Consider the following 25,902-nt stretch of genomic DNA (forward strand, 5'->3'; position numbering starts at 1 on the left):
ATCATTACTTAAACGCTGTGCATGAGGTGCAAGAAGAACATGACTGCACATTCTTTGGCATCATAATAAGACATCTGTTTGAGTATGAATGTTATATGAGAGCACTTGGGCATAGAAAAAAGAGCTTATATGAATGGGTAGATTGAGTAGAGAAGTGTGACACAAGAATCAGTCCTTTTATTAAACAGTCTTTTGTCTTAAGCATCTGCATTAATCTGCATTGTAAATAAAACTTTGAACTTTTCTTCAGAGCCCTGTGCTTGAGTCCAACTTAAACTAAGGTTATGACACAAGGGTGGCTCGAGAGGTAGAACATGTCATCTATAGATCTACTGATCCCTGACTCCCCCAGTCTACATGCCAAATGGCATTGGGCAAGATACTAACCCAAGTTAGTATCTTGCCCAATGCCAGTCTACATGCCACAAAGCTACATTGGAGTACGAATGTGTGTGAATGTTAGCTAGAAAGCACTTAAAGCATACAAGAAAGTACTTGTGTGAATGGGTGAATGTGGCATGTTGTATTAAGCGCTTTATAAGAATCAGTCCATTTAGCAGAAGAGTCTGTTAAACTAACAACCATTTTGCCACCATCGTTTTTATAGGCTGACATTCAGGATAATTCATCACCTTTCAACTTTCCATCACATTTCCATAAAAGGATAGTTGTTGTTGAAGGTCTAGATGGGGCAATCGTTGCTCAAGTGTTGGCAGTTCGTCTTGTAATCGGAAAGTTGCTGGTTCGAACCCTGGCTCAGACAGTCTAGGTTGTTATGTCCTTGGACAAGACACTTCACCTACCACCTACTGGTGATAGCCAGAGGGGCCGATGGCATGATATGGCAGCCTTGCCTCTGGGTCAGTCTGCCCCAGGGCAGCTGTGGCTACAACTGTAGCTTGCCTCCACCAGTGTGTGAATGTGAGAGTGAATGAATAGTGGAATTGTAAAGCGCTTTCAGGGTCTTGAAAAGTGCTATATAAATGCAATCCATTAGTATTATTACATTGATAATGTGTTGATCTGGGGGTTCTCACAGAAAGAACATGATTCTCACCTGCATACAGTATTCCCAAGCATAGAAAAATGTAAGATATCATCAAAGGAAGTTAAATTCCTCTGTAACATTTTCCCAGAAACTGGAGTTAAGCCATATCCATTCAAGACAGCAGCAACCAGAGAAATGCCTGACCTACTAACAAGACTGAACTGCATAGTTCAGTGAAGTTCTACTGCAAAGGTGGAGCAAAGAATGGACTTCCTGTCTGGACAGTCAGAGCGAACATCTCAGAGAGGACAGTTCTCTTCGACTGAAGCACACATCGTGCACTTCATGTCCTTGAAGTCCTTGTCAGGGCGAATGACCAGAAAGCAGATGTTGTGAAGGTGCCAATATATTAGCTTGCATGTACCGCTTACAGCACTGCCGTTTCACATCATCATCAACATAAAGATCATTTCTTAAGATATGACCCAAGTATTTCACTTTGCTCCCCACATTCAATACTTGGTCGGTTAAATAAAAAGATGGAATATTTAGCTTGTGATCCTCCTTAGTTGGAGCAATCACAATAACACTCTTTTTAGGGTTAAAAGCAATACTGGGCACCATACCTAACACAAACTCTAAGTAAGTGCTGCAAACCAGCACTGTAGGGAGACAAAATGACCAAATCATCAGCATACATTAATAACAATAACGTTACCCACAATAGACCCAGTCTTACATGCATTTAACTTGACAGAAAGATCATTAAGATACAGACTGAATAGAGCAGGAGACAATATTCCATCTTTTTCAGACACTACTAGATATCTTCCCAGTGAGTGGTCTAAACCACATGCTTTTTAGAGGCATCCTCTCTATAACAAGTTGTACTTCTTCAGGTCGAATAATTTTGCCATTATTGAAACCAACTGTACTACTGTTAGTAAAATCTATTTCTTTCCAAAAAGCATACACCTTAATGTGCTGAAGCTCTTTTTTGCCATAGAATTTGCCCTCATCATGCAAACATTCCTTTTAATGAAGAGGCTAAACACAAGCTACAGGTACCTTGGTGTTCATCTAAACAATAAACTGGACTGGACTCATAATTCAGATGCCCTCTACAGGAAAGGGCAGAGCAGGCTGTACCTGCTGTGGATACTCAGGTCTTTTGGAGTGAAGACCTTCTATGACTCTGTGGTGGCCTCAGCCATCTTTTACGGTGTGGTCTGCTGGGGCGGCAGCATCCCTGCGGGGGACAGGAAGAGACTGAGCAGGCTGATCCGCAGGGCCAGCTGTGTTCTAGGATGCCCTCTGGACCCAGTGGAGGTGGTGAGTGACAGGAGAATGGTGGCTAAGCTGTCATCCCTGTTGGACAACATCTCCCAGCCCATGCAGGAGACTCTGACAGCACTGAGCAGCTCCTTCAGTGGCAGGCTGCAGCACCCACGGTGTGGGACGGAGCAGGTCTTTCCTCCCAACTGCTGTCAGACTCCACAACAAAGACTTTTGCAGCTGATCAAACACACACATCCACACATGTGGAATAAGACTAAGTGCAATACTCTTTTTCTGACAAAGTTGTATTTTTACTCAGTTGTATATAGCATTTGAATTCTATTTTTATCCTATTGTATATTTTATTCTATTGTATATAGTATTTTATTTTATTTTTTCGATTCTATTCTGTACAGCTGTGTACAGTATATTATTCTTATTGTATTCCAGTGTTCTCCAGTTTTTGCTATATAACTTTGCACTGTCCACTTTCTGCTGTGACAAAACAAATCTCCCACGTGTGGGACTAATAAAGGTTCTCTTCTCTTCTCTTCTCTTCTCTTCTCTTCTCTTCTCTTCTCTTCTCTTCTCTTCTCTTCTCTTCTCTTCTCTTCTCTTCTCTTCTCATAAATGAGCAGGTACAGAAAAAACCTCCACAAAAAGGCCACAGATCTATTGCCTTGTTGGGATACTCTTCAGAATGGCTTCAGCCCAGGTCAATTCTTTATGGGGCACCTGCTTCATTCCACTGTGCCAACCTTACAATCTCTGCTCAACCTATTGTTTCCTGACAGTGCTGCTGTCAGTGAAAGTCAGAAAGAGAGCAGAAATGCAAATCAGAAATGAGTCAATAAGTGCCAGCATATGCATGAGCTCTGCTACCATCCACCTGGGAAACAGATGTGGTTGACCAGCACCAAAGTGACAGGGACTGTAGTGTGTGAACATTCAACACCACTTACACTGAGCTGTACACCAGTTTATTACAATGGAGTCCACAGTGTAGATCAGGCTGAGCAGTTTTCAAACCATGGAGAGTGGACCTGTAAATAAATAAGAATTTATTCTTGGTTTGAAAAAAAAAATCAAAATGGTTCTACTTCAGTAGTGCCACTTTGTTACCACAACAATCCTTATGTTAGTATGTATAATCAATTTGTTGCTATGTGAGGATGGGCAGGGGATCCTCCGTGATGTTTTTTTGCAGTAGAGGGTTACAATGCTAGTAACTGCATGTCGCAGGCAATAAAAGCTCATTCGCTACCACTCATTTTCCTTGAATACAAACCTCTTAATGATCAGTACTTAGTAAAACACGTAATTTTTTTTTAAACTATCCTAGATGAAAGTTAGAGATTTTGAATGCTTCTTCACACATTGTCACATGCATAGTCTGGAATAAACCTGTAATAAACACTGAGCTGATTACATGATTCTTATGTAATTCCTTCTTAGTGAAAGTGATGCTTTTTCTGCCATCTCCCTTTTTACAACCATCCCCAGTGTTCCCTAAAACTTAAAGGATGTGTTGAATATTATAATCATGTTTTATTGTGCTGATTGGTAGTGCTAAACAGCTGTCAAAACCAGACTATATTTTGTGCTTTAGTGCGGCTCTCCTGTATATATCCTTCCCGTATATACATGTGTACAGAGGAGGCTTCCCACAGTTACAGCGTGGTCCTCTGTACCACCCAGTAAAACATGGAAGCGCGCCAGACTGTAAGAAGGCTGGCTGTTGATTTGATTTGGCTCCCTGTAAAATATCGCAAACCTAATACAATCGCGTGAACTCGGTGATCTTCTCTCGTGCACTGCTGTAAGCGCGCGCGTACGCTGAGGCAGTAGGAGCGCGTGCCGTCAGTCCCAGGGGACGATGAATTTGCGGAGGTAGACTGCGTTTTACTCACTCTCCCTTCAAGTGGGTTTGAGGTTTTCGTACCATTTTTTAAGTGCAAGTAGGAGGTGATGTTAAGCTCCTGGCGCGCACACAGATGTGTTTCTAAAAGCCTACACTGCGGTAGAATGAGCGACTCATTTACGACCTTCTACTATGACGGAAACTTAAATTCAGCTGAATGACTTTATGGATTAGCGCGTGCTGGGGAGGACTGGCTATGTAACTGACACGGGGATTAATCAAGCTCGTCCAAACCGCATCCATCCATCTGGAAGGAACGTTAGTCTCTGCAGACTCCGTTCTTCTCCATTCATCCGTTACTATGTAAGACAATGGTACCAGTTCCTCTGCAAAAACACGCGCGGTTGCTTAGTTTCTGATGCTTGGCTGTGAAACAATCTGTCGATCAGCACCAAAACCCGGTTTTCTCCATTTCATATGGGCGAAGACGAGGAGTGCTCCAGCGCCCCTTCACGCCGCGGAGAAAATGCAGAGAACGGAAAGAGCGGAGCAGCTCTGGACCCAGAAAGAGAAAAGAGGTATGCGGAGCTGTTCGAGCAACTGGACTTGAATAAAGATGGCAGGGTTGACATCAATGAACTGAAGACCGGACTGGCAACTCGTGGTTTACAACTCCGAGAGGCTGAGAAGGTGAGCAGGTGTTTTTAATGCGGCACAGGCTGAGGCAGACGCACGCGCACGCTGTACGTGAACTAGTTTATAGTGTTTGTAAAAAAAAAAAAAGTAAACTTATCTTAAGGGTAAAGAGTGTGGAAATGGTTTCTTCTGTATTTTAGGTTTTTATTTAATCAAATTTATCTTTGTGTGTTTGTGATGCAAGGGCGTAGATTTGGCATGGACGGAAGGGACGTGTCCCCACCAATATTCAGCGATTATTGAATTGTCCCCACCAATAATTTGATCTATTCGAGTAAAGAAAATCAAACCCGATAGAAAGAAAAAAAAACCCCGATCTGTCAACGTCTCATTCACCCAGCGGTGCAGAAAGAGTTAAATTACGTCCTCTACTGGAGTCCTACCTCATGTGACAAATATGGCCAATGTGATTGGCTGTGCCTTTCAGGGAGCTCTGTTTGGTTTTACCAGCGGCAAGCCTGCGCTCAGTTTTGCCAACTTAGCGACTTTGTCGCTATATTTAGCGAGTTTTCAGACCCCTTAACGACTTTTTTTCTAAAAAAAAAAAAAGTCGCTAAAAAAAGACGTGAAAGCGCGTATTACTTTTACTCTCAACAAGCAGCGGGTGCTGTAACGCAGTCAGTTCTTCTTTCACTCCTTTACTCTTATGCTGTTTTGTGGATCACAAGGTTTAAAACTACTTATAAACACACACACACAAAGTAACTCCACCAGAGTGCCTATTTCGGGTCACTTTTGCCGGTCCAAGCCCAGGTAAAGGAGCAGGGTTGGAATTGTGACATTAAAAAAAAACAATAATTGCTAAAAGAAATTTAATTTGTAGTTCTAAATAAACTCTAAATGCATTTAGGACGTTTTTTACTCACTTTATGTCTCTTCCACGATGTTATTTCTCTCTCCAACAACATAGGTTACAATTAGATTAGCATGACCAATTAGGCGATGACGTCATTTAGCGACTTCTAGCGACTTTTAGGACAACCAATAGCGATTTTCCTTACTGAGGAGTTGGCAACACTGCTTGCGCTGCGAGGAGGAGAGGAGGATGGCAGCAAAAAGGAAGAACCTGGATATAAGTATTTTTCAAAGAAACCTGCAAGTCACTTAAAGCCAAATTAACTCATAATATGTGTCCGTCATAATAACGTTACAGGCTATGCTAGGCTTTGGCCCACATCAGTCTAAAATTGTATGTAACCACGAATAACGTGTTTTGGAAACTAACTGCACAACAGGCAGCACTATTAGTTATCTCAGTCTCCCAGAGTAGCATTTCTAATTTTGATTGAAACTGTCAGAGAAAACGGCAGCTTTGAGCAAGCCAGGATATTAGTTTACAGAGGCTGTTAAAATTATATGTCTTACATTAAAATGTTGGTGACACAATAATTTCATCCTAATGGTACTGACATATTCATAAGGTTAATTTTTGAGACAAAATGTCATGAGGTAGTCTTGTAGTGCCACCTTGTAGTGCAGTTTGCACAAATTGTTTTAAAAATGCACTCACCCTACAAACATTACTGATGAGTCAAGATCTGCACAAATTGACAGAAACACCGAAGCAGCTACTCATTTTATTCTTATTGTCATGTATGTCCTATTTGTCAGGTGACAGAAGAACCAACACAAAGCTCGGAGAGTAATGGTGATACAAGATCACAGGTGAAATTGGATGATGACTTGTTGGTTCATTACTGTATTTGAAGCACATGTGTGACTGCATGTATTTGGAATGTCTCACTGTTATTTATCAGGTGACAGAGGCAGCTCTGCCATGCTGTAGCTCGGACAGAGGTGAAGAGGTGAGGTCACAGGTGACTGACTGATGATTTGGTGCTGTAGATTAAATAGTATTTATTATCATGACAATTGTTAGGCTGCTGATGTAAATTGTTTCATTAGTGTATATTTGACAAAGAATCTGAATTGACATGTCTCACTTTTTATATGGCACGAATCAATGTGTTATTTTATCAGGTGGCAATATGTCGTAGTGCAGTCAGAGGGGAAGAGCCAGGGCCAAAGGTGAGGCACATCAAGCACAGAATAATAATTGTAATCTGAGGATAAAACGCATGTACTGAGGCTGAAAGAAGCTTCAGTGCTCTCAGAAGACTAAAAAGATGGCTAAGGTTAACAATGACTCAAATGAGATTAAACAATGCTGCTGTATGCCATGTCCACCAGGAGAGACTGGACAGTATAGATGTAAAACAAATATGCCAGCAGTTTATCTCAGTTAACAAGAGGAGAAGGCATGTGTTTGGCTCCTTCACATAGTGGACATTGAGTTGTTGTGTGGGACACCAGTAGTCCATGTCTGTTGCTGTAACAGTAGTTCATGTTTAGAATAGAAAATCTCAGCTCACTGATTTGATCGGGGCAATTGTGTGCCTAAACTGTTGCATAATTTTGCTGAGAGATCTTTTACTTTGTGGTAATCTTAAATGAGTAGTTTTATGGACAAAAACCACCAGGTCATTCAGTGTTCCCTTAGGGCCAAAATATAACAGATGTTGGTGTACTATAACTGAAGTAATGATGTTAAGTCCTTAAAGTCATATTCTTTTATTGTCATGACTGTATTTGAAGCTATTTTTATTTTTGTATGATACCTGATTTATATGGATTATGGCTGAAGTAAACTAAAGCCTAAAATACTTAGTCATTTGTTTAATAGTACTTTAACATTATATAAGTCACATATAAAACTATGAATTGTGATTTTAAATGGTTTAAAAGCACGTAGAATAGCACATGTAGGCAAGTATATTTCTCCTCTTTTTATTAAGAAGCAAAAACCAAAAGGAAAAAAAAGAAACAGGGCAGAGTTCAGTGGTTGAATCATCCGTCCCCACCAATGCCAAAACCAAATCTACGCCCTTGTTGTGATGTCTTACTGAGGACACTCGACGTCAACGTGGTACGTGATAAAAGTTATGTCTCTGAACAGAAGAATGAATAGAAGAAAAGAACTAACTTTTGAAATCCTGATCGTGGAGTACTTAAAGAAAAATAATATAAGGGATTGAGCTACTTTATGCTGGGGAGTCTAACAGCTGCATCCCCATTTTAAACCAATGTCAGAAATGGCAACAGTCTGTTGAAATAAATCAACTTTGTCACACATTTAGCAATAAGTCCAAGTTTAATGACATTGCTCAGTTTTTCTTGGACTCAGTAAATGAACTTTTTCTTCATTAGCCATTCAAATAATACAGGGGATGCTATACGCTTTATATATGGACTTCTGAAGATCCACAAGATGCATGTGGGTTATACCCATGAAAACCTTGCCAATCTTCTCTGCCAGTGACAAAAACGTATTCTGCTACTGACTCTTGTTGGGTGCTGTTTATTGAGTTGGATAATTGAAGACATATTGGCAAATAAAGAATTTGTTAATTTAATAAGCAAGGGCCTCGGTATCATATGGAAGAACAGCCTGGCACCTCCCCCTCATGCTGGTCACCAGCTTGGTCACACACTGCTGTGGGATGGCATTCCACTCTTCAACCAGCTTTTTTGCAAGTCAGCCTGTGTGATTGTGTTAGTCATTCTGGCTTGAGCAACATGTCCAAGCTGATCCCACAAATGTTCAATGTGGTTGAGATCAGGACTGCAGGTAAGCGATAGCATCCTCTCCAAATTCTGGTGGTAGTGTCTAATAAACTCCACTCTGTGGGGGTGAGCACTGTCAAAGTTCAGTCCCAGACTGTTGAGATATGGGATTGCCATAGAGATGGCCTCCAATGATGATAAATCTTGTTTTTACAGTGAGGGAGATGCCGCTGAACACAATCACACTGTCTCCAGCAAAAGCTGTTACCAATGAACATAGCATTCTCTGCATCTTCTCCACACTGTGATCCAACTGCCATAGGCAGAATCTGGACTCACATAAGGTTCCTCCACATTTTCAGCTTCCAGTGAACATGTTGTCAAAGCAAGAGTCAATAGCAGACTAAGGTGTTTAGTATTGGCAGAGAAGATTTGGTAAGTTTTTCATGGACTCATCCCACATACTCAACTCTGCTATTCAACCCACAGATATATTTTCCTTACAAATGTGGCACCATTTAAAGGGAAATAACAGGCTTTCCAGTATAAGATTTATTGCCAATTAATACAGCAAGAAACAATTGAGCATGCACACATTTTCTTACTCTTTAAGAAAGTTTAGTTTTGTTTGCCTCAAGACATAGCTCAGGTACTGAAGCTGGGCTTTATTTACCTTACTTACTGTCAGTGTTGGTCAAGTTACTTGAAAAAAGTAATCAGTAACTAATTACTTATTACTTGACCAAAAAAGTAATCCCGTTACTTTACTGATTACTTATTTTCAAAAGTAATTAATTACTTAGTTACTTAGTAACTTTTTAAAAACACGATTTACAACCTGAATAGGTGATAAAGCGATAGATCTTTCAGCCCAATTCTACTTTTTCTGCATAATCCATCATACAAAATGTAATCAAATGGAAAAGTCTCCTTTTAAAACTTGTTTTATTAGTTTTAATCTTTTAACTTTATGCATCAAGCAAAAATGTAATTATATGCAACATTCTCTGACTGGAAGAAATTTGTTTAATATTTAAACCTATTTTCTACACATTCCAGCACATAAAATAATTTTTTTGTGTGTTTTTACACTCACTCTTTCAAATAGATGCAAGTAAAACACAGCAGCAAATAAATAAAGTCAAAGACTAGCGAGAGAAGTGACTGAAGAAGAAATACTCAGTGCATCATGGAAATTGCGCAGCAGCCTTTACCTGTTGCAGCATAACTAAGGGAGGATTCAGGGTCACCTGATCGAGCCGTAACTCAGCAAAAACGAAAGTTTGAAGCCTAATCTTAAAAGTAAAGATAGTGTCTGTCTCCTGAATCCAAACTGGAAGCTGGTTCCACAGAAGAGGGGCCTGAAAACTGAAGGCTCTGCCTCCCATTCTACTTTTAAATACTCTAGGAACAACAAGTAAGCCTGCAGTGTGAGAGCGAAGTGCTCTAATAGGTGATATGGTACTATAAGGTCATTAAGATAAGATGGGACCTTGTATGTGAGGAGCAGCATTTTAAATTTGCTTTCAGGAAAGTTTTCAGGAAACACTGTGAAATGTTCAGTTTCTAGGCCATATGTCAGAGCAAGATCTAGAGTGTGAGAAAAGTAGTGGGTGGGTTCTTCTACATTTTGAAAGAAGTTAACTGAGTCTAATAATAAATAATAACAATGCCCTGTTAAGTATTTTTAAATGGTAAATGGACTGATTCTTATACAGCGCTTTTCTACTCTCCCGGAGTACTCAAAGCGCTGTATACAACAAGCCTCACTCACCCATTCACACCCACTTATACAAGCACTTCTAAACTCAAGTGCAACTAATAAACATTCATGCACATTCACACTCCGATGAACGCATCGGAGGGCAATTTCGGGTTAATATCTTGCCCAAGGATATTTGACATGCAGACTTGGGGAGCCAGGAATCAAACCACCAACCTTCCCATCAGTAGCTGATCTGCTGTACCACCTGAGCCGCAGCCACCATTTTTAGCATCTACATTGACGTTAAAATCACCCACAATACTTATTTTATTTGTGTTGAGCACTAAATTTGATAAGAGTGAGAAATCATACAGAAACCTTGAGTAAGGCATGGTGGGCAATAGATATGAACAAATAAAACTATTTTTGAGTTTTCTTGGGTGGACGAGGCTAAGCATCAGGCTTTCAAATGAATTGAAACTCCCTGGGTCTGTGGTTGATTAAAAAGCTGAGGTGCAAAGCTTGCTACCATATCCTCCCTTTGCCTGTGGTTTATAGATTCTGACATTTAGTATAACTCTGGGGTGCTGATTCATTTAAACTAACATAATCATCATGCTGTAACCAGGTTTCTGTAAGATTTGTTAATCAATTATTAATTGATGTGCTAACAGGCACTTAGAAAAGAGAGATTTAAGGTTTAACTAGAAAAATTTGCATTTCCTGCGAAAATGCAGTGTGGATGCTTAAAGCTGAAGCTGTATGCAAAAAGTAGCTGAAAAAGCTGAAATGTTGCAGAAATTGTAAAAACTTTGCAGAAGCAAAAGAAGTTTGCTAAAATGGAATAACTTAGCAGAACTGCAATATCTTAGAGGAAACATAATACTTGGCAGAAATACAATAGCATAGCAGAATTTAGCAGAAATATTGTAACTTACCAGAAACATGATAACTTCTCAAACATACAAGAATTTAGGAGAAATAGTATAAGATAACAGAAAGAATATATTTAGCCAAAAATACTTAAACATTACAGAAACACTATGATTTAGAAAAATAGTACAACAGAGCAGAAATATTGTGATTTACCAGAGACACTGTGATGAACTATGAATATTGTAATTTTAAATTAAGACTATGTTTTAGCACAAATATTATAATTTGGCAAAAATACTATAATTTAGCAGAAATACTATATTAAGCACAAATCCTATAAAAAGCAGAAATGGTATGATTAAGCATAAATACTACATTTAGTAGAAATACTTTGTTTTAGCACAAATCCCATAAAAAGCAGAAATACTGTACTATGATTTAGTAGAAAGACTATAATTAATCAGAAATACTAAATTTAGCACAAATCCTATGAAAAGCAGAAATAGTATGATTAAGCATAAATACTACATTTAGCAGAAATACTATATTAAGCACAAATCTTATAAAAAGCAGAAATACTATATTAAGCACAAATCCTATAAAAGCAGAAATAGTATATTAAGCACAAATCGTATAAAATAGCAGAAATAGTATGATTTAGCACAATAGTAATAAGTTAAACAGAAAAATTGGAAAAGCAAAATGGACAGCTGAAAAAATGCTGAACATGCTGAGGTTCCCTCAAATATACTAGTTATATGACAAAAATCTGCAAAAAAATTTATGACAGCCACACAATTACAAATATGTACACATGAGGAAACACACATGCACAGAGAGACACACACACAAGATCCAATTCAGTCAACCAGTCTAAATATATTGAATTTGAATCTTACAATGAGATCATCCCATTAAAAGGCTTTCTCTCTCTCTCTCTCTCTCTCTCTCTCTCTCTCTCTCTCTGTCACACACACACACAAACACACATACACACACACACACACACACACAAACACACAGAGGGAGAGAGCTGCTGAATTTGAATCCACCAATCAGAGTGGCTGTGTACTTTTTCCCGCCAAAACAGGTGCTTCTGTTTACACACGCAGCACAGAGAGACACAGGATTATTGCAGTCTATTTCTCATAGTGACGACTCCCCTCAAACAAATGACCATATTTCCTAACTGTAGGGGCTAGAAAGGTCATTCTTACACCGTTTTGTTCAGAAGTGATTGGGGAATCTTCAAGTGTTGACAATTTATCATTAAAATATGAATTTTTAGAGATATATGACATGGATGACTTATTGACTTAGAAGCCACGAATTCCCCAATATGCAAATTTGAATGGCTGAGGCCACATATATGATTGGCTGGCTGGGAAGCCGTGCAGGCCCTGATTTGTGGATTTGATTTCCTCAGCCCTGATATGATTGGCTGGCTTAGAAGCCATGAAGGCCCCAATATGCAAATTTGAATGCCTCAGGACACATATATGATTGGCTGGGAAGCCGTGCAGGCCCAGATTTGAAAATTTGAATGTCTCAGTCCTCACAGAGGATTGGCTGCCTGGGGACCTGGCAGAAATATATAGAAATACTATGATTAAGCATAAATACTACATTTAGTAGAAATACTATGTTTTAGCACAAATCCTATAAAAAGCAGAAATACTATAATTTAGCAGAAATGCTATATTAAGCACAAATCCTATAAAAAGCAGAAATACTATATTAGGTACAAATCCTATAAAAAGCAGAAATACTATTTAATCACAAATCTTATGAAAAGCAGAAATAGTATGATTTAGCAGAAATACTGTATTTAGCACAAGTACCGAAAAGTACCAGAAATACTATGATTTAGCAGAATAGTAATAACTTACAAAATTACAAATATGGAGGCATATTGAAGCACAAATGCACAGAGGGACACACAAACACAGGCTCTAATCCAATCAACCAGTCTAACTATATTCAATTTAAATCCTACAATGACATTCTGCCAAATAAGGGCAGGGTCCTCTCTCTCCCACTAAACACACACACACACACACACACACACACACACACACACACACACACACACACACAGAGGGAGAGAGCTGCCGAATTTAAATCCACCAATCAGAGTGGCTGTTTACGTTTTCCTGCCAAAACAGGTGCATCTTTTTACACACGCAGGACAGAGAGGCACAGGATTATTGCAGCCTATTTCTCATAGTGACGACTCCCCTCAAACAAATGACCATAATTTCCTAACCGTAGGGGCTAGAGCGGTCATTCTTACACCGTTTTGTTCAGAAGTGATTGGGGAATCTTCAAGTGTTGACAATTTATCATTAAAATATGAATTTTTAGAGATATATGACATGGATGACTTATTGACTTAGAAGCCACGAATTCCCCAATATGCAAATTTGAATGGCTGAGGCCACATATATGATTGGCTGGCTGGGAAGCCGTGCAGGCCCTGATTTGTGGATTTGAATTCCTCAGCCCTGATATGATTGGCTGGCTTAGAAGCCATGAAGGCCCCAATATGCAAATTTGAATGCCTCAGGACACATATATGATTGGCTGGGAAGCCGTGCAGGCCCTGATTTGAAAATTTGAATGTCTCAGTCCTCACAGAGGATTGGCTATCTGGGGACCTGGGGCCTGTTCTTCGTACGTCGCTTACTACATCCAAGATCAAATGACACATCCAAGACCAAACTATCGCGCTAACCGTGAGCTCGCTAATCCGGTTCCCCGAACACACCTGCTGTTGACGATTAGTACAGCTGGACGCAGTAATGTGACATCACTGGGTGTCGTAAAAGGGGCTACGCATCGATAATAGAAACATTGATCGGCAACCCGCTGATTGGTCGGCGAAAATGTCGAAGGGGCGTGCACGGTATTTTCCGGCAGCAGAGCAAGAACTCTTGATTGAGGGATTTCAGGAGTTTCAGAGTTTAATTAAAACGCAAGAGAACACTGCAAAGGCTGCAAAAGCAAGGAGAGAGGGGCTGGCAGAAAGTTGCTGACAAATCAAACTCGTAGGTAATTTAATAATAATAATAATAATGGAGTGGGTTTATATAGCGCTTTCCAAGGCACCCAAAGCGCTGTACGATACCACTATTCATTCACTCCCACATTCACACACTGGTGGAGGCAGCCAGGCTGCCATATCGCGCCATCGGCCCCTCTGGCCAACACCAGTAGGCGGTAGGGTAGATCTATCATATGACACTATATTGTCCAATATCATATGGCATTATATTATATTATAATATGTTATATTATATCCCCTTTCACATTAGAGCCACAACAGGACCCACAAGAACATGGGAACAAGTAAAAGTGGAATACAGGAGTATTCTACAGAATGGTAATATTTATCTCTTAGATTGCTTTTCGTCTCTTGGCAAGGTAATACTGGCCTGTAATACTCTGTTAGTTTGTTCATAACAGCAACCAAGAAAAGGGCAGAGGAAAAAAAGACAGGTGGTGGTCCTGCACCCCCTCGTCAACAAGTTGGTTAAGTAAATAATACCCTCACGGGAATATCGATATCTCTCAATGAGCACACTGTCGCGCTGAGCTAAAGGATCCTGTCTATCCCGCAATATATGCTGAATTCTGAGGACTCTCCTTATCAATCTTGCACCTTCCGCAATGGGTTGGTCGCGTATACGGACAGGACATGGCTGCGACAGGCTTCCCAAATCCACCTTCGCTTTTATAGCCGTGGTCTCCCATCTTGATTACACAAAGTAATTTACAATTACTACTCTGAAATATGAATTACATCTGTAATAATCACATACATGTAATAGAATGTTAATAGTACATTTCCCTTTTTTAGGAAATGACCTGTATGTATCTGTGTGACATCAATAAAAGGATCAAGTGCTGCATTATCTTTAGTTACATTGATGTTATTTATTTATGGTGAAACAGTGGTGGAATATCGCTGTTGCTTTCGTATAAATGAAGCGGACATACCTGCGTGGCCGCGATCTAATCCTGTTTACATAAAGTAAACCTGCTCCCGAGCAGGTTTACGCTTACGGCTCTGTTGCTATGACAGCAAGTCCCGGATGAGCTTCGGGGAACCGAACGATCCAGGATCACGCAAAATCGTCAACAATCTAATCCAGCTAACTTACTTAGCGAGGTACGAAGAACAGGCCCCTGGCAGAAATATATAGAAATACTATGATTAAGCATAAATACTACATTTAGTAGAAATACTATGTTTTAGCACAAATCCTATAAAAAGCAGAAATACTATAATTTAGCAGAAATACTATATTAAGCACAAATCCTATAAAAAGCAGAAATACTATATTAGGTACAAATAATATAAAAAGCAGAAATACTATAATTTAGCAGAAATACTATGTTAGGCACAAATCTTATAAAAAGAATAAATACTATAATTTAGCAGAAATACTATATTAGGCACAAATCTTATGAAAAGCAGAAATAGTATGATTTAGCAGAAATACTGTATTTAGCACAAGTACCGAAAAGTACCAGAAATACTATGATTTAGCAGAATAGTAATAACTTACAAAATTACAAATATGGAGGCATATTGAAACACAAATGCACAGAGGGACACACAAACACAGGCTCTAATCCAGTCAACCAGTCTAACCATATTCAATTTAAATCCTACAATGACATGCTGCCAAATAAGGGCAGGGTCCTCTCTCTCCCACTAAACACACACACACACACACACACACACACACACACACACACACACACACACACACACACACACACACAGAGGGAGAGAGCTGCCGAATTTAAATCCACCAATCAGAGTGGCTGTTTATGTTTTCCCGCCAAAACAGGTGCATCTTTTTACACACGCAGCACAGAGAGGCACAGGATTATTGCAGCCTATTTCTCATAGTGAGGACTCCCCTCAAACAAATGACCATAATTTCCTAACCGTAGGGGCTAAAGCGGTCATTCTTACACCGTTTTGTTCAGAAGAGATGGGGGAATCTTCCAGTGTTAACAATTTATCATTAAAATATGAATTATTAAAGATATTTGACTTGTAATGCACCATAACTGAGTAGAGCGAAGCAAAAACTGCCTAAGAAAGCACAAAAAGTGGCAACTAGAATAATAATAATAATATAGAACTAGAAAAATTTGCATTTCCTGCGAAAATGCAGTGTGGATGCTTAAAGCTGAAGCTGCATGCAAAAACCAGCTGAAAAAGCTGAAAAGTTGCAGAAATTGTAAAAGCTTTTCAGAAGCAAAAGAACTTTGCTAAAATGGAATAACTTAGCAGAACTGCAATATCTTAGAGGAAACATAATACTTGGCAGAAATACAATTATATAGCAGAAATGCTATATTTAGAAAGAAAAATATAATATAGTAGAAATAGTATGATTTAGCAGAAATACTGTATTTAGCACAAGTACCAAAAAGTAGCAGAAATACTATGATTTAGCAGAAATACTATGATTGAGCAGAAGTACTAAGATGTAGTAAAAGTACTTTGATTTAACAGAATTACAATTATGGAGGAGTAATACTTTAAAATGGGAGAAATAGCCTAAAGGGAAGAGTATTTGTGCCATGGAGTGTTAACAAGAATGTGAGGTCCATATTAGAAAAGCTGGTAAAATCATAAAAGTTTGCAGAATTGTAATAAATGATGAATATGAATTACTGGTCTGTGACAGTGTATTAATTTGTAGGGAAAAAAACATGTTGACCAGGGTGGAATCGAACCCACGATCTTTGGCTTGCAGACCCGTGTCATTACCAACTGCGCCACTGGGAAAGAGAGCAGCTGTTTTGAAAAACAGGGTGATGAGGAGTCAGAATTAGATCGCGGTGAGAGGCGAAAAATGCCGTTTTTTGGAGTTACAACAGTTAAACAGAAAAATCGGAAAAGCAAAATGGACAGCTGAAAAAATGCTGAACATGCTGAGGGTCCCTCAAATATACTTGTTAAATGAAAAAAATCAGCAAAAAAAAATATATAACAGCCACACAATCAGAAATATGTACACATAAGGAAACACACATGCACAGAGAGACACACACACAAGATCCAATTCAGTCAACCAGTCTAAATATATTGAATTTGAAGCCTAGAATGAGGTCATCCCATTAAAAGCCTTTCTCTCTCTCTCTCTCTCTCTCTCTGTCACACACACACACACACACACACACACACACACACACACACGGAGAGAGAAGTAAGTTTCTAGCTCAGTCAAGCAGCCTTGGAGCTGCTGAATTTGAATCCACCAATCAGAGAGCCTGTGCACTTTTTCCCGCCAAAACAGGTGCACGCAGCACAGAGAGACACAGGATTTTTGCAGTCTATTTCTCATAATGACAACTCCCCTCAAACAAATGACCATAATTTCCTAACCGTAGGGGCTAGAACGGTCATTCTTACACCGTTTTGTTCAGAAGAGATGGGGGAATCTTAAAGTGTTGACAATTTATCATTAAAATATGAATTATTAAAGATAATTGACTTCTAATGCACCATAACTGAGTAGAGCAAAGCAAAAACTGCCTTGACTTGCCCTCAAACAACGCTTTCTAACTCTAAATCTATTTGGAGTATCAATATCATTCTTTCACCGTAAGAGACAGCAGGCTTTGGTGAACAATCATGGAAATTTTCAGGTCTCTGTGGAAATCCATTAAAAAGATATGACGAGAGAAAAAAGTGGTTCATTTCCAGAGTTTGAAATCTGAAGAAATCTGAGCGAAGGACGAATTTCCTACCCTCAAACAAGTCTAACTCATTTCAGAACGGTAATAGGTGAGAAAATAATTCTTGAATTGTGAGCGTCAGGAGTGTCTGAAGATATACTGGGACAAGCCTTATGTCTTAACTTTGCTTCGTTAAGGAGATATGACGATTCGAATATGCCTCTCATTACAGAAATCAAGCGGTGATTTTGAACAAGCTCTCCATTGACTTTCTATGGAGAGTTTTGCGACTTTGTGTTGGTCTGAGGAGATTTGCCAAAATTCTATAAATCCCACAACAATGATAGTGACATTTTCGGAAACCCAGCAAAAATACCTACGTTTTGATGTATAATTTGTGGAAGTTGAGTGAAAATTGAGCAAGTAGCAAGAAGTTGTTCGGACATGAAGAGAAGACTGCAAAACCTTCAGTGGCACACTGGAAGCCAAGTGCATAGCAACCATAACAACGCATGTATTTTGTGAAAAATCACAATTTTGCAACTGAAAACTTTAAGAGGCATAAAAGTAAAACGGTAAAAGATTTGAAAAAGCTGAATCATACCTGAATAGCCCAATAATTTGAGAACATTTTAAAGTTTGAATGGTTGTTCTACGTGAAAATATGAGGAAGTAGTTAAGTTTCAGAAACAAGCAAATTTTAGCAGAATTGCAGAAGTTTCCCATTCATTTCAATGGGACAAATTAAGCTTAATATTTTAAAAAGTATAATAGTGAAAAATACCAAAAGACATAGCAGGAATTAGCAGAAATAGCAGAATATTTTAAAATTTGAACGGTGAAAATCGGCTGAAAATTGTGGAAGTAGTTAAGTGCCAAAAAGTGTACGGAAGTCCCAAGAGGAACTCAATAGTGTGGATGCTTAAAGCATCCACACAATAAAGAGAAACAGGAACTCAATAGTGTGGATGCTTAAAGCATCCACACAATAATCTAGATTTTACTGTTTTACTTGTTGCAGTTGAGAATAATATGTTGTTCTTTCTTTGTCTTTTTTTGTGTTTAAATCATTTTTGCTGATTCAGTCCAGTAGTGAAATTTGCTAGTTACCAGCACTAATGTCAGGGCAGTACACTGATTAGTGTGTATTTCCTGGATAGCTAGTTAGCTAGCACTTTTACTGTATCATGCTGCTGAGTGACTGCTACTCGTCAAACACATTTCATTGCAATATTGACCCTGTGCTAACTTGCATATGACAAATAAAACTGAAAACTGAAACTGAAACTTTTACGGTTAGCTACGTTAGCTAAAATGGTCATTCGCTCTGATTCTTGCTGCTGCTCCTAATGAGGAATTTCTGTGTGTATTGATTTTGTTAATGTACTGAACAAAGTTTTGAAATAAACTCACCGTGGCTCCCTGTGCTCTGTGGTTGTGAATCCAGCATGGTAGACAGGACAATGGAAATGGACTGGCTGACTTCAACTCTCTTCTCCTCACTATTTACACTCCCTGATCCCACCGTTTGCCCCATGTCATTTACATTGTGAACACATCCTAATTTAAGCCTTTTTTTGGCTTTAATTCCCTGTTTACTCTGTGCTTTCTCTCTTTCTCTGGACTTACAGATAGTCCTTGAGAGCGACACCAACCATGATGGTCTGCTGGATTTCCAGGAGTTCTCTCAGTACCTCCAGACTCACGAGAAAAGACTCTGGCTCATGTTCCACAGACTGGACCGTAACAATGACGGTGTGTGCATGCTTAACACACAGTAAATACACCACCCATAAATAATCTCTTTACAGGCCCCAATTTCCAATGCTGTTTGTACTCTCTGATGTGTTTGGTAGGGCAAATTGATGTGGGGGAGATCCAGCACTCACTACAAAAGCTTGGAGTGGAGGTTACCATGGAACAGGCCTCCAAAATACTGCAGAGGTACCATGTCTGAAATGGAAATTTGATTTTGTTTGTATTTCTTTACACAGTGATCTATTACAGTCAAGTCTTCTCTATAGTTTACCTCATAAATCCCTCCATAAACTGCAGTTGGTTCAAAATACAGCTGCTCGTATTATTTCCAGAACTAGATCCACTGAACATATAACACCTGTTAAACAGCTCCATTGGCTCCCAGTTCACCTCCGTGTCAATTTCAAGATCCTGCTTCTCACTTTCAAAGCGCTTCATAACTTTGCTCCTCCATATCTATCCGAGCTTCTCCATACATACTCACCCCTTCGTACACTCCACTCTTCTTCAGCTTCCCTTCTGTCAGTTCCACCTGCTCAGATTTTACACCATGTGCCATTGTAGCTGACTTGGTTGAGCAGGTGATCCATATGCCAAAAGTCTACAGGTGCCTGGGTTTGATTCTATCTCCCTTGTGCTCGCCCTACTTTCCAGTATAGAAAAAGGTTAAAACTACATAAATGATTTAAACTCAACTGGCTAAGTCGGAGGATTAGCTTTGAGGATTAAGGGAGTTTACAAAGCCAAAGATTTTGTGGCAGTGGCATTTGTGAAGGCCGCATCTTAAACAATCAGTAGCAGTTAGTGATAGAACTGAACTTTCAGGTGAGTTTCCAACTGGAGAAGGGCCCAGGGACAAGGCTGGCATACAGATGGTTAGCACGTGAGGGGATTTAGGACACAAGAAGTGCACGTAATAGTAAGGATTTAGAAAAGCAGCTACTTGACTGCTGTAATCAGAGGATGATGAAGTGTTAATATCAAAATATTACTAACAGTGAGAAAGAAGTGCACAATAAAAGAAAATAATATTAATGGACTTGGGTTGCAAGATGGCACCTGTGTTTGGCTGTGCCTCTGTCTATGTGTTTGTTTATTTTACATATTGTGCAAGTATTTTTGGTACAGTTTTGCCCGGTGTCATCTTCCTTTTAATATATGATGCATCTGATAAAATCTGCTATGGATAATTTTCAGAGTCAACAAAATGAGGTTGTTTTTCCAGTGCTGCTTGAGCACTTCGCCTTTGCTTAGGAGGCTTCGTCAGAGGAAGCGGGGGAAAAGAGCTGGTTTCTTTGTACTACTTTGTCGGCTTTGGAGAGAAGCAGGTCTTTGGGAGCTTTACTCCTGGGCTGCTGCCAGTCAGATTCACCTGAGGCTTGTTGAGGCTGGCCTGTTTTTCACATTGTCATCTGAAAGTGTGGAAAGCCATGGGAAAAATCTATTAAAAAGAGGCCTGTGTTGAGCTGGAAGGCTCAGGTTGATCAGGGTCAACTGGCCTCCTATACCACCGGAGTGAAGGTGTAATTTGGCAAGCCTTGGATTGCTTTGGAGTGCTTTGAGTGCTCAGAGTAGAAAACCACCATATAGGAACCAATCCATCTGCCATTCGCAGATATGGGCAGAGAAGCTGCCTCTGGCTAGGAGATGTGGCCGTCTTGAAACAAGTATTTATAATCTTGATGGCCGAATTACATGAAAACTTGTTTTAAACAGGTGAGAGGGAATGATGTCAAACAGATGGCACCTCCAACAACTTGCCTCACACATTATTGGATCTGAGCATCCTTAGAAAGTAAAGTCTGCTCATCCTCATCTTGTACAGCGTCTTGTACACTGTTGGTTCCTCCAGTCAGGTGAAGTACCTGTAGCCGTCCCCGTTTTCTAACTCTTCACCCGCCATGTTGATGGGCCTAGTTGCAGTGTTTTTTTCCTCCGAAAGTCAGCCAACATGTCATTTGTGTTGCTGAAATTCAGAAGGAGGTGATTTCTTCTTTCTTCTTAATACATCCAACCACTGCAGTGTCATAAGAGAACTTCTGCAGGTGGCATGTTTTAGTCTTGTAATGGAAATTTGAGGTGGACAGGAATGGAGACAGGACTGTCCCCTGTGGTGCCCTAGTATTACTAACCACCACATCAAACAGTGGTACAAATTAAGGGCTCTCTGACAGATAGTCAGCAATCCAGGAGACAATAGAAGTGGTGAGGCCCATCCTGAGCAGCTTATTATTTAGCAGAAGTGGGTGGATGGTATTAAAGACACTGGGAAAAAAAACATGATTCTAAAAATGCCACCAGTACCATCCTGTTAAGAGTGAGCATGCTGAAAGAGGTAGATAATCACCTCCACAAGAGGGTGGTACGCAAACTGAAAGGGGTCAGGGGATGTTTCACCTGCAAGATATGATGGGCAAGAACCACTCTCTAGCACCTTCATGACATGTGACATCAAGGCATTTGGTCTGAAGTCATTAAGGCCAGAAGGAATGGCTTTCTTCGGTACCAGTACTAAACATAACGTCTTCCATAGTACACTCAACAAAAATATAAACGCAACACCTTTGTTACTGCTCCCATTCCCCATGGGATGGACGTAGAGACCTAAAATTCATTCCAGATACACAATATAACCATCCCTCCCAAACAGTGGTCACAAATCAGTCCAAATGTGTGGTAGTGGGCACATCTGCTATATTGAGATAATCCATCCCACCTCACAGGTGTGCCACATCAGGATGCTGATCTGACATCATGAGTAGTGCACAGGTGTACCTCAGACTGCCCACAACAAAAGGCCACCCTGGAATGTGCAGTTTTGTCTCACAGCAAAATGCCACAGATGCCACAAGCAATGAGGGAGCGTGCAATTGGCATGCTGACAGCAGGAATGTCAACCAGATCTGTCGCCCGTGCATTGAATGTTCATTTCTCAACCATAAGCCGTCTCCACAGGCGTTTCAGAGAATATGGCAGCACATCCAACCGGCCTCACAACCGCAGACCTCGTGTAACCACACCAGCCCAGGACCTCCACATCCAGCAGGTTCACCTCCAAGATCGTCTGAGACCAGCCACCCAGACAGCTGCTGGAACAATTGGTTTGCACAACCAAACAATTTCTGCACAAACTGTCAGAAACCGTCTCAGGGACGCTCAACTGCATGCCCGTCGTCCTCATCGGGGTCTTGACCTGACTCCAGCTCGTCGCCGTAACAGACTTGTGTGGGCAAATGCTCACATTCGATGGCGTCTGGCACGTTGGAGAGGTGTGCGCTTCACGGATGAATCATGGTTCACATTGTTCAGGGCAGATGGCAGCTGAGAATGTCCCAGTTCTTGCATGGCCAGCATACTCACCGGACATGTCACCCATTGAGCATGTTCGGGATGTGCTTGACCGGCGTATACGACAGCGTGTACCAGTTCCCACGAATATCCAACAACCTCGCACAGCGATTGAAGTGGAGTGGACCAACATTCCACAGGCCACAATTGACAATCTGATAGACTCCATGCGACGATGTGTTGCACTGCATGAGGCAAATGGTGGTCACACCAGATACTGACCGGTTCTGGGTCCCCAGACCCCCAATAGCGCAAAAAACTGCACATTCCAGGGTGGCCTTTTGTTGTGGGCAGTCTGAGGTACACCTGTGCACTACTCATGATGTCAGATCACCATCCTGATGTGGCACACCTGTGAGGTGGGATGGATTATCTCAATATAGCAGATGTGCCCACTACCACACATTTGGACTGATTTGTGACCACTGTTTGGGAGGGATGGTTATATTGTGTATCTGGAATGAATTTTAGGTCTCTACGTCCATCCCATGGGGAATGGGAGCAGTAACAAAGGTGTTGCGTTTATATTTTTGTTGAGTGTATAATGTCTTCACCTTCACCAATTGCTATAACAGTGATCAGACAGGAGACAAGAGGATGCAAAGGGGTCTGCATGGGATCCTACAGCCATGTTGGTGTAATTAACTGGGAATGCTTTTTATTAGTGAAGAAATCTTCCACTTAGGTTGAAGAGATACTGCAGGGGGCAGATGGTTGGGCATCACAGGACTTCAGGACCCTGGAATTGATGCAGCCAAGGGCCTGGAGCTTTAATTTAAACCCCTTTTCCATTAGTACCTACTCGGATCGACTTGCCACCGTTCGCCACAGTTTTCAGGGTTTTCCATTAGGTGATACTGTAATAATACCTGGTACCAGATACTAAAATAGTATGTGCTCTGAAGGGGTTCTAAAGCAATCTGAAGAGGTACTAAAATGCATGGCACCAATTGGCCGGTCAGTGGCATGACTCAATGAGTTATGAGAGCGTCTTATTCGCCAAAATCAAAACTGCTATTTTTTAAACCCGGCATCAAGGGAGATGGCATAAAGGGGGCAAATACTCTTTCACAGCACTGCATGCTTGCCCGTATGGTGCTTTTGCCCATGGCCATTTGGGACCCTTGAGCTCCTGAATACATCTGTTATACAAATGTCAGAAGATGTGATGTCACTTTGTCATCCAGTTAATGAGGGCGAGAAACAGTGAGCATTAACCGGCCCTAACCTTCTCTCTTTCTCCCAGTATGGACAGAGATGGGACTATGACTATTGACTGGAATGAATGGCGTGATCACTTCCTGTTCAACCCTTTGCACAACATGGAGGAAATTGTCCACCACTGGAAGCACTCCCATGTAGGAGTGTTTTTTTTTTGTTTTTGTTTTTCACTTTTAAATGTTATAAATGATTATAAATGATTAATAAATGTTAACATCCTGACAGTATTTATATTTTCATGCTAATGGGTTATTAGGATGAAAATATTTGGTCGTATTTGGCCAAAACATAATCAAGTTGAACTGTGAACTACACTGTTTTCATTCATACCTCATATAGATGTAGATTATGTAACAGTTAGCATGTGTTGGCAAGATGCAGTGGCGAAGAACGAGCAAACACAAACACAGTTTCTATCTTTTTAATGTTGTTTTAGATGTTTGACATCGGGGAACACCTGACAGTGCCTGATGAGTTTTCAGAGCGGGAGCGGCAATCAGGTTTGGTATGGAGGCAGCTGGTTGCTGGAGCCATGGCAGGGGCAGTGTCACGGACAGGAACTGCTCCACTGGACCGTCTCAAGGTCTTCCTGCAAGTGGGTATTCACACTGTCCTGCCACTGATACACACATTTAGTTTACTATATAATGACCTGAAAAGAGCCAGAGACATTAGTCGACTTAATGCTCTGTGTAATTTCCAGTGATTGTTGTTATTGCTACACCCAGTCCTTAACGGACACATATTGTGAAACTCCACCTCTGTGAAGAGGTTTTTTTCCAAAGTATGAGTTTTGAACATTTGAAGCCTTCTTATAGCCTCTTCAGCAACAAGATTACCTTCCAGCTTTACAGCAATTACTTCCCCGTCTTTGTATGTGCATTCTGAGTAGATGCTTCCATGTGGTTGTTCACACAAAACTAAAACAAAGATGCCAACAGGTAAGAAGGAAGAAAAACATTAATAAACATTGAGAAAAAACCACTAGATGATCCATTAGAAGTTCAAAAGTTCCATATGAACACCAAGATTGGTCACATTTGTCATTGGCTGTGTGTGGCAGGCAGGAATGGAGGACCCAAATACAGTCTCTCTGAGGCGAAAAGTGAACTCCAAAACAGCTTTATTGCTGGACACAAGGAAAACTAACTAAACTGAGGAGTACAAAATAACCTAGACAGACAGAACGCAACGTGAATGAGGGAGAACGCAACGGAGGACAGAAGAAACAAAGGGCTTAAATACACGGGGAACACAGCTGGGGCTAACATCACACAACGAGACAGGACACAAAGCTGAACATAACACGTGAGACGAGGAACCTTCAAAGTAAGTGAAGCAAAACAGAACATGGCCCACATGGAAGTAATGGGAACACAAACTGACATACACACACAGACGAGACCAGAAAATAACAGACTTGAAAACACAAGTGAGACAACGAGACACAAGAACACAGGGAAGGCACCATAAAAAAACTGAGAACTACACATCAGGAATACTAAATATAACTAGGGGAGCTAGAAATACAAAACTAAATAATAGAAACACTAAATCAAAGAACGTAGATGAACAAAACCGTTTTCAGAAGCCACTGGGCAACTGTGGGTGCTTCTGACTTGAACCAGTAAATTTTTATCATTTTTCTTGCAGTCATGAGGAGAAAATTTAGGAGAAAGCGCTGCTCATAGGAGAAACCATCAGGAAAGATATCCCAAAAAAAGATAAGAGTATCCATTGGGAGGTTGACTGACAATATGTTTTGCATAATGTTCTTAATATCCATCCAGCTCTGTTGTATGCAAACACAGTCCCAAAAGAGATGCGTCTGGTCCCCCCAAACCCCACAATTTCTCCAACACTTATCACCAGAGATGGGCAGTAAAAAAATTGAAAAAAGTT

General features: G+C 40.4%; 1 protein-coding gene across 6 annotated transcripts in view; it reads left to right on the forward strand.

The window, feature by feature from the left end:
* Window positions 1-4,044: 4,044 nt before the first annotated feature.
* Window positions 4,045-25,902, forward strand: part of LOC147331960 (mitochondrial adenyl nucleotide antiporter SLC25A23-like) — a 52,853-nt gene continuing 30,995 nt past the window's right edge. For 2 of the 6 annotated variants that reach the window (XR_015128745.1, XM_086288310.1), the window contains exons 1-6: window positions 4,045-4,817; window positions 6,435-6,488; window positions 19,305-19,428; window positions 19,530-19,617; window positions 24,026-24,137; window positions 24,437-24,595. Coding sequence is in view for 5 of the 6 variants with exons in the window: in XM_086288310.1 (XP_086144436.1) it covers window positions 4,605-4,817; window positions 6,435-6,488; window positions 19,305-19,428; window positions 19,530-19,617; window positions 24,026-24,137; window positions 24,437-24,595 (750 nt within the window). In the remaining variant the exon portion in view is untranslated. The remainder of the gene's footprint in view (window positions 4,818-6,434; window positions 6,489-19,304; window positions 19,429-19,529; window positions 19,618-24,025; window positions 24,138-24,436; window positions 24,596-25,902) is intronic. The other 4 variants (XM_086288312.1, XM_086288313.1, XM_086288311.1 and 1 more) reach the window with 4 other exon arrangements.

This window comes from Aulonocara sp. 'chitande type north' Nkhata Bay, linkage group LG4, assembly GCF_057382095.1.
Source record: "Aulonocara sp. 'chitande type north' Nkhata Bay isolate Kocher_YH1m ecotype deep benthic linkage group LG4, A_spYH_male_GT1.1, whole genome shotgun sequence".
Taxonomy (NCBI): domain Eukaryota; kingdom Metazoa; phylum Chordata; class Actinopteri; order Cichliformes; family Cichlidae; genus Aulonocara; species Aulonocara sp. 'chitande type north' Nkhata Bay.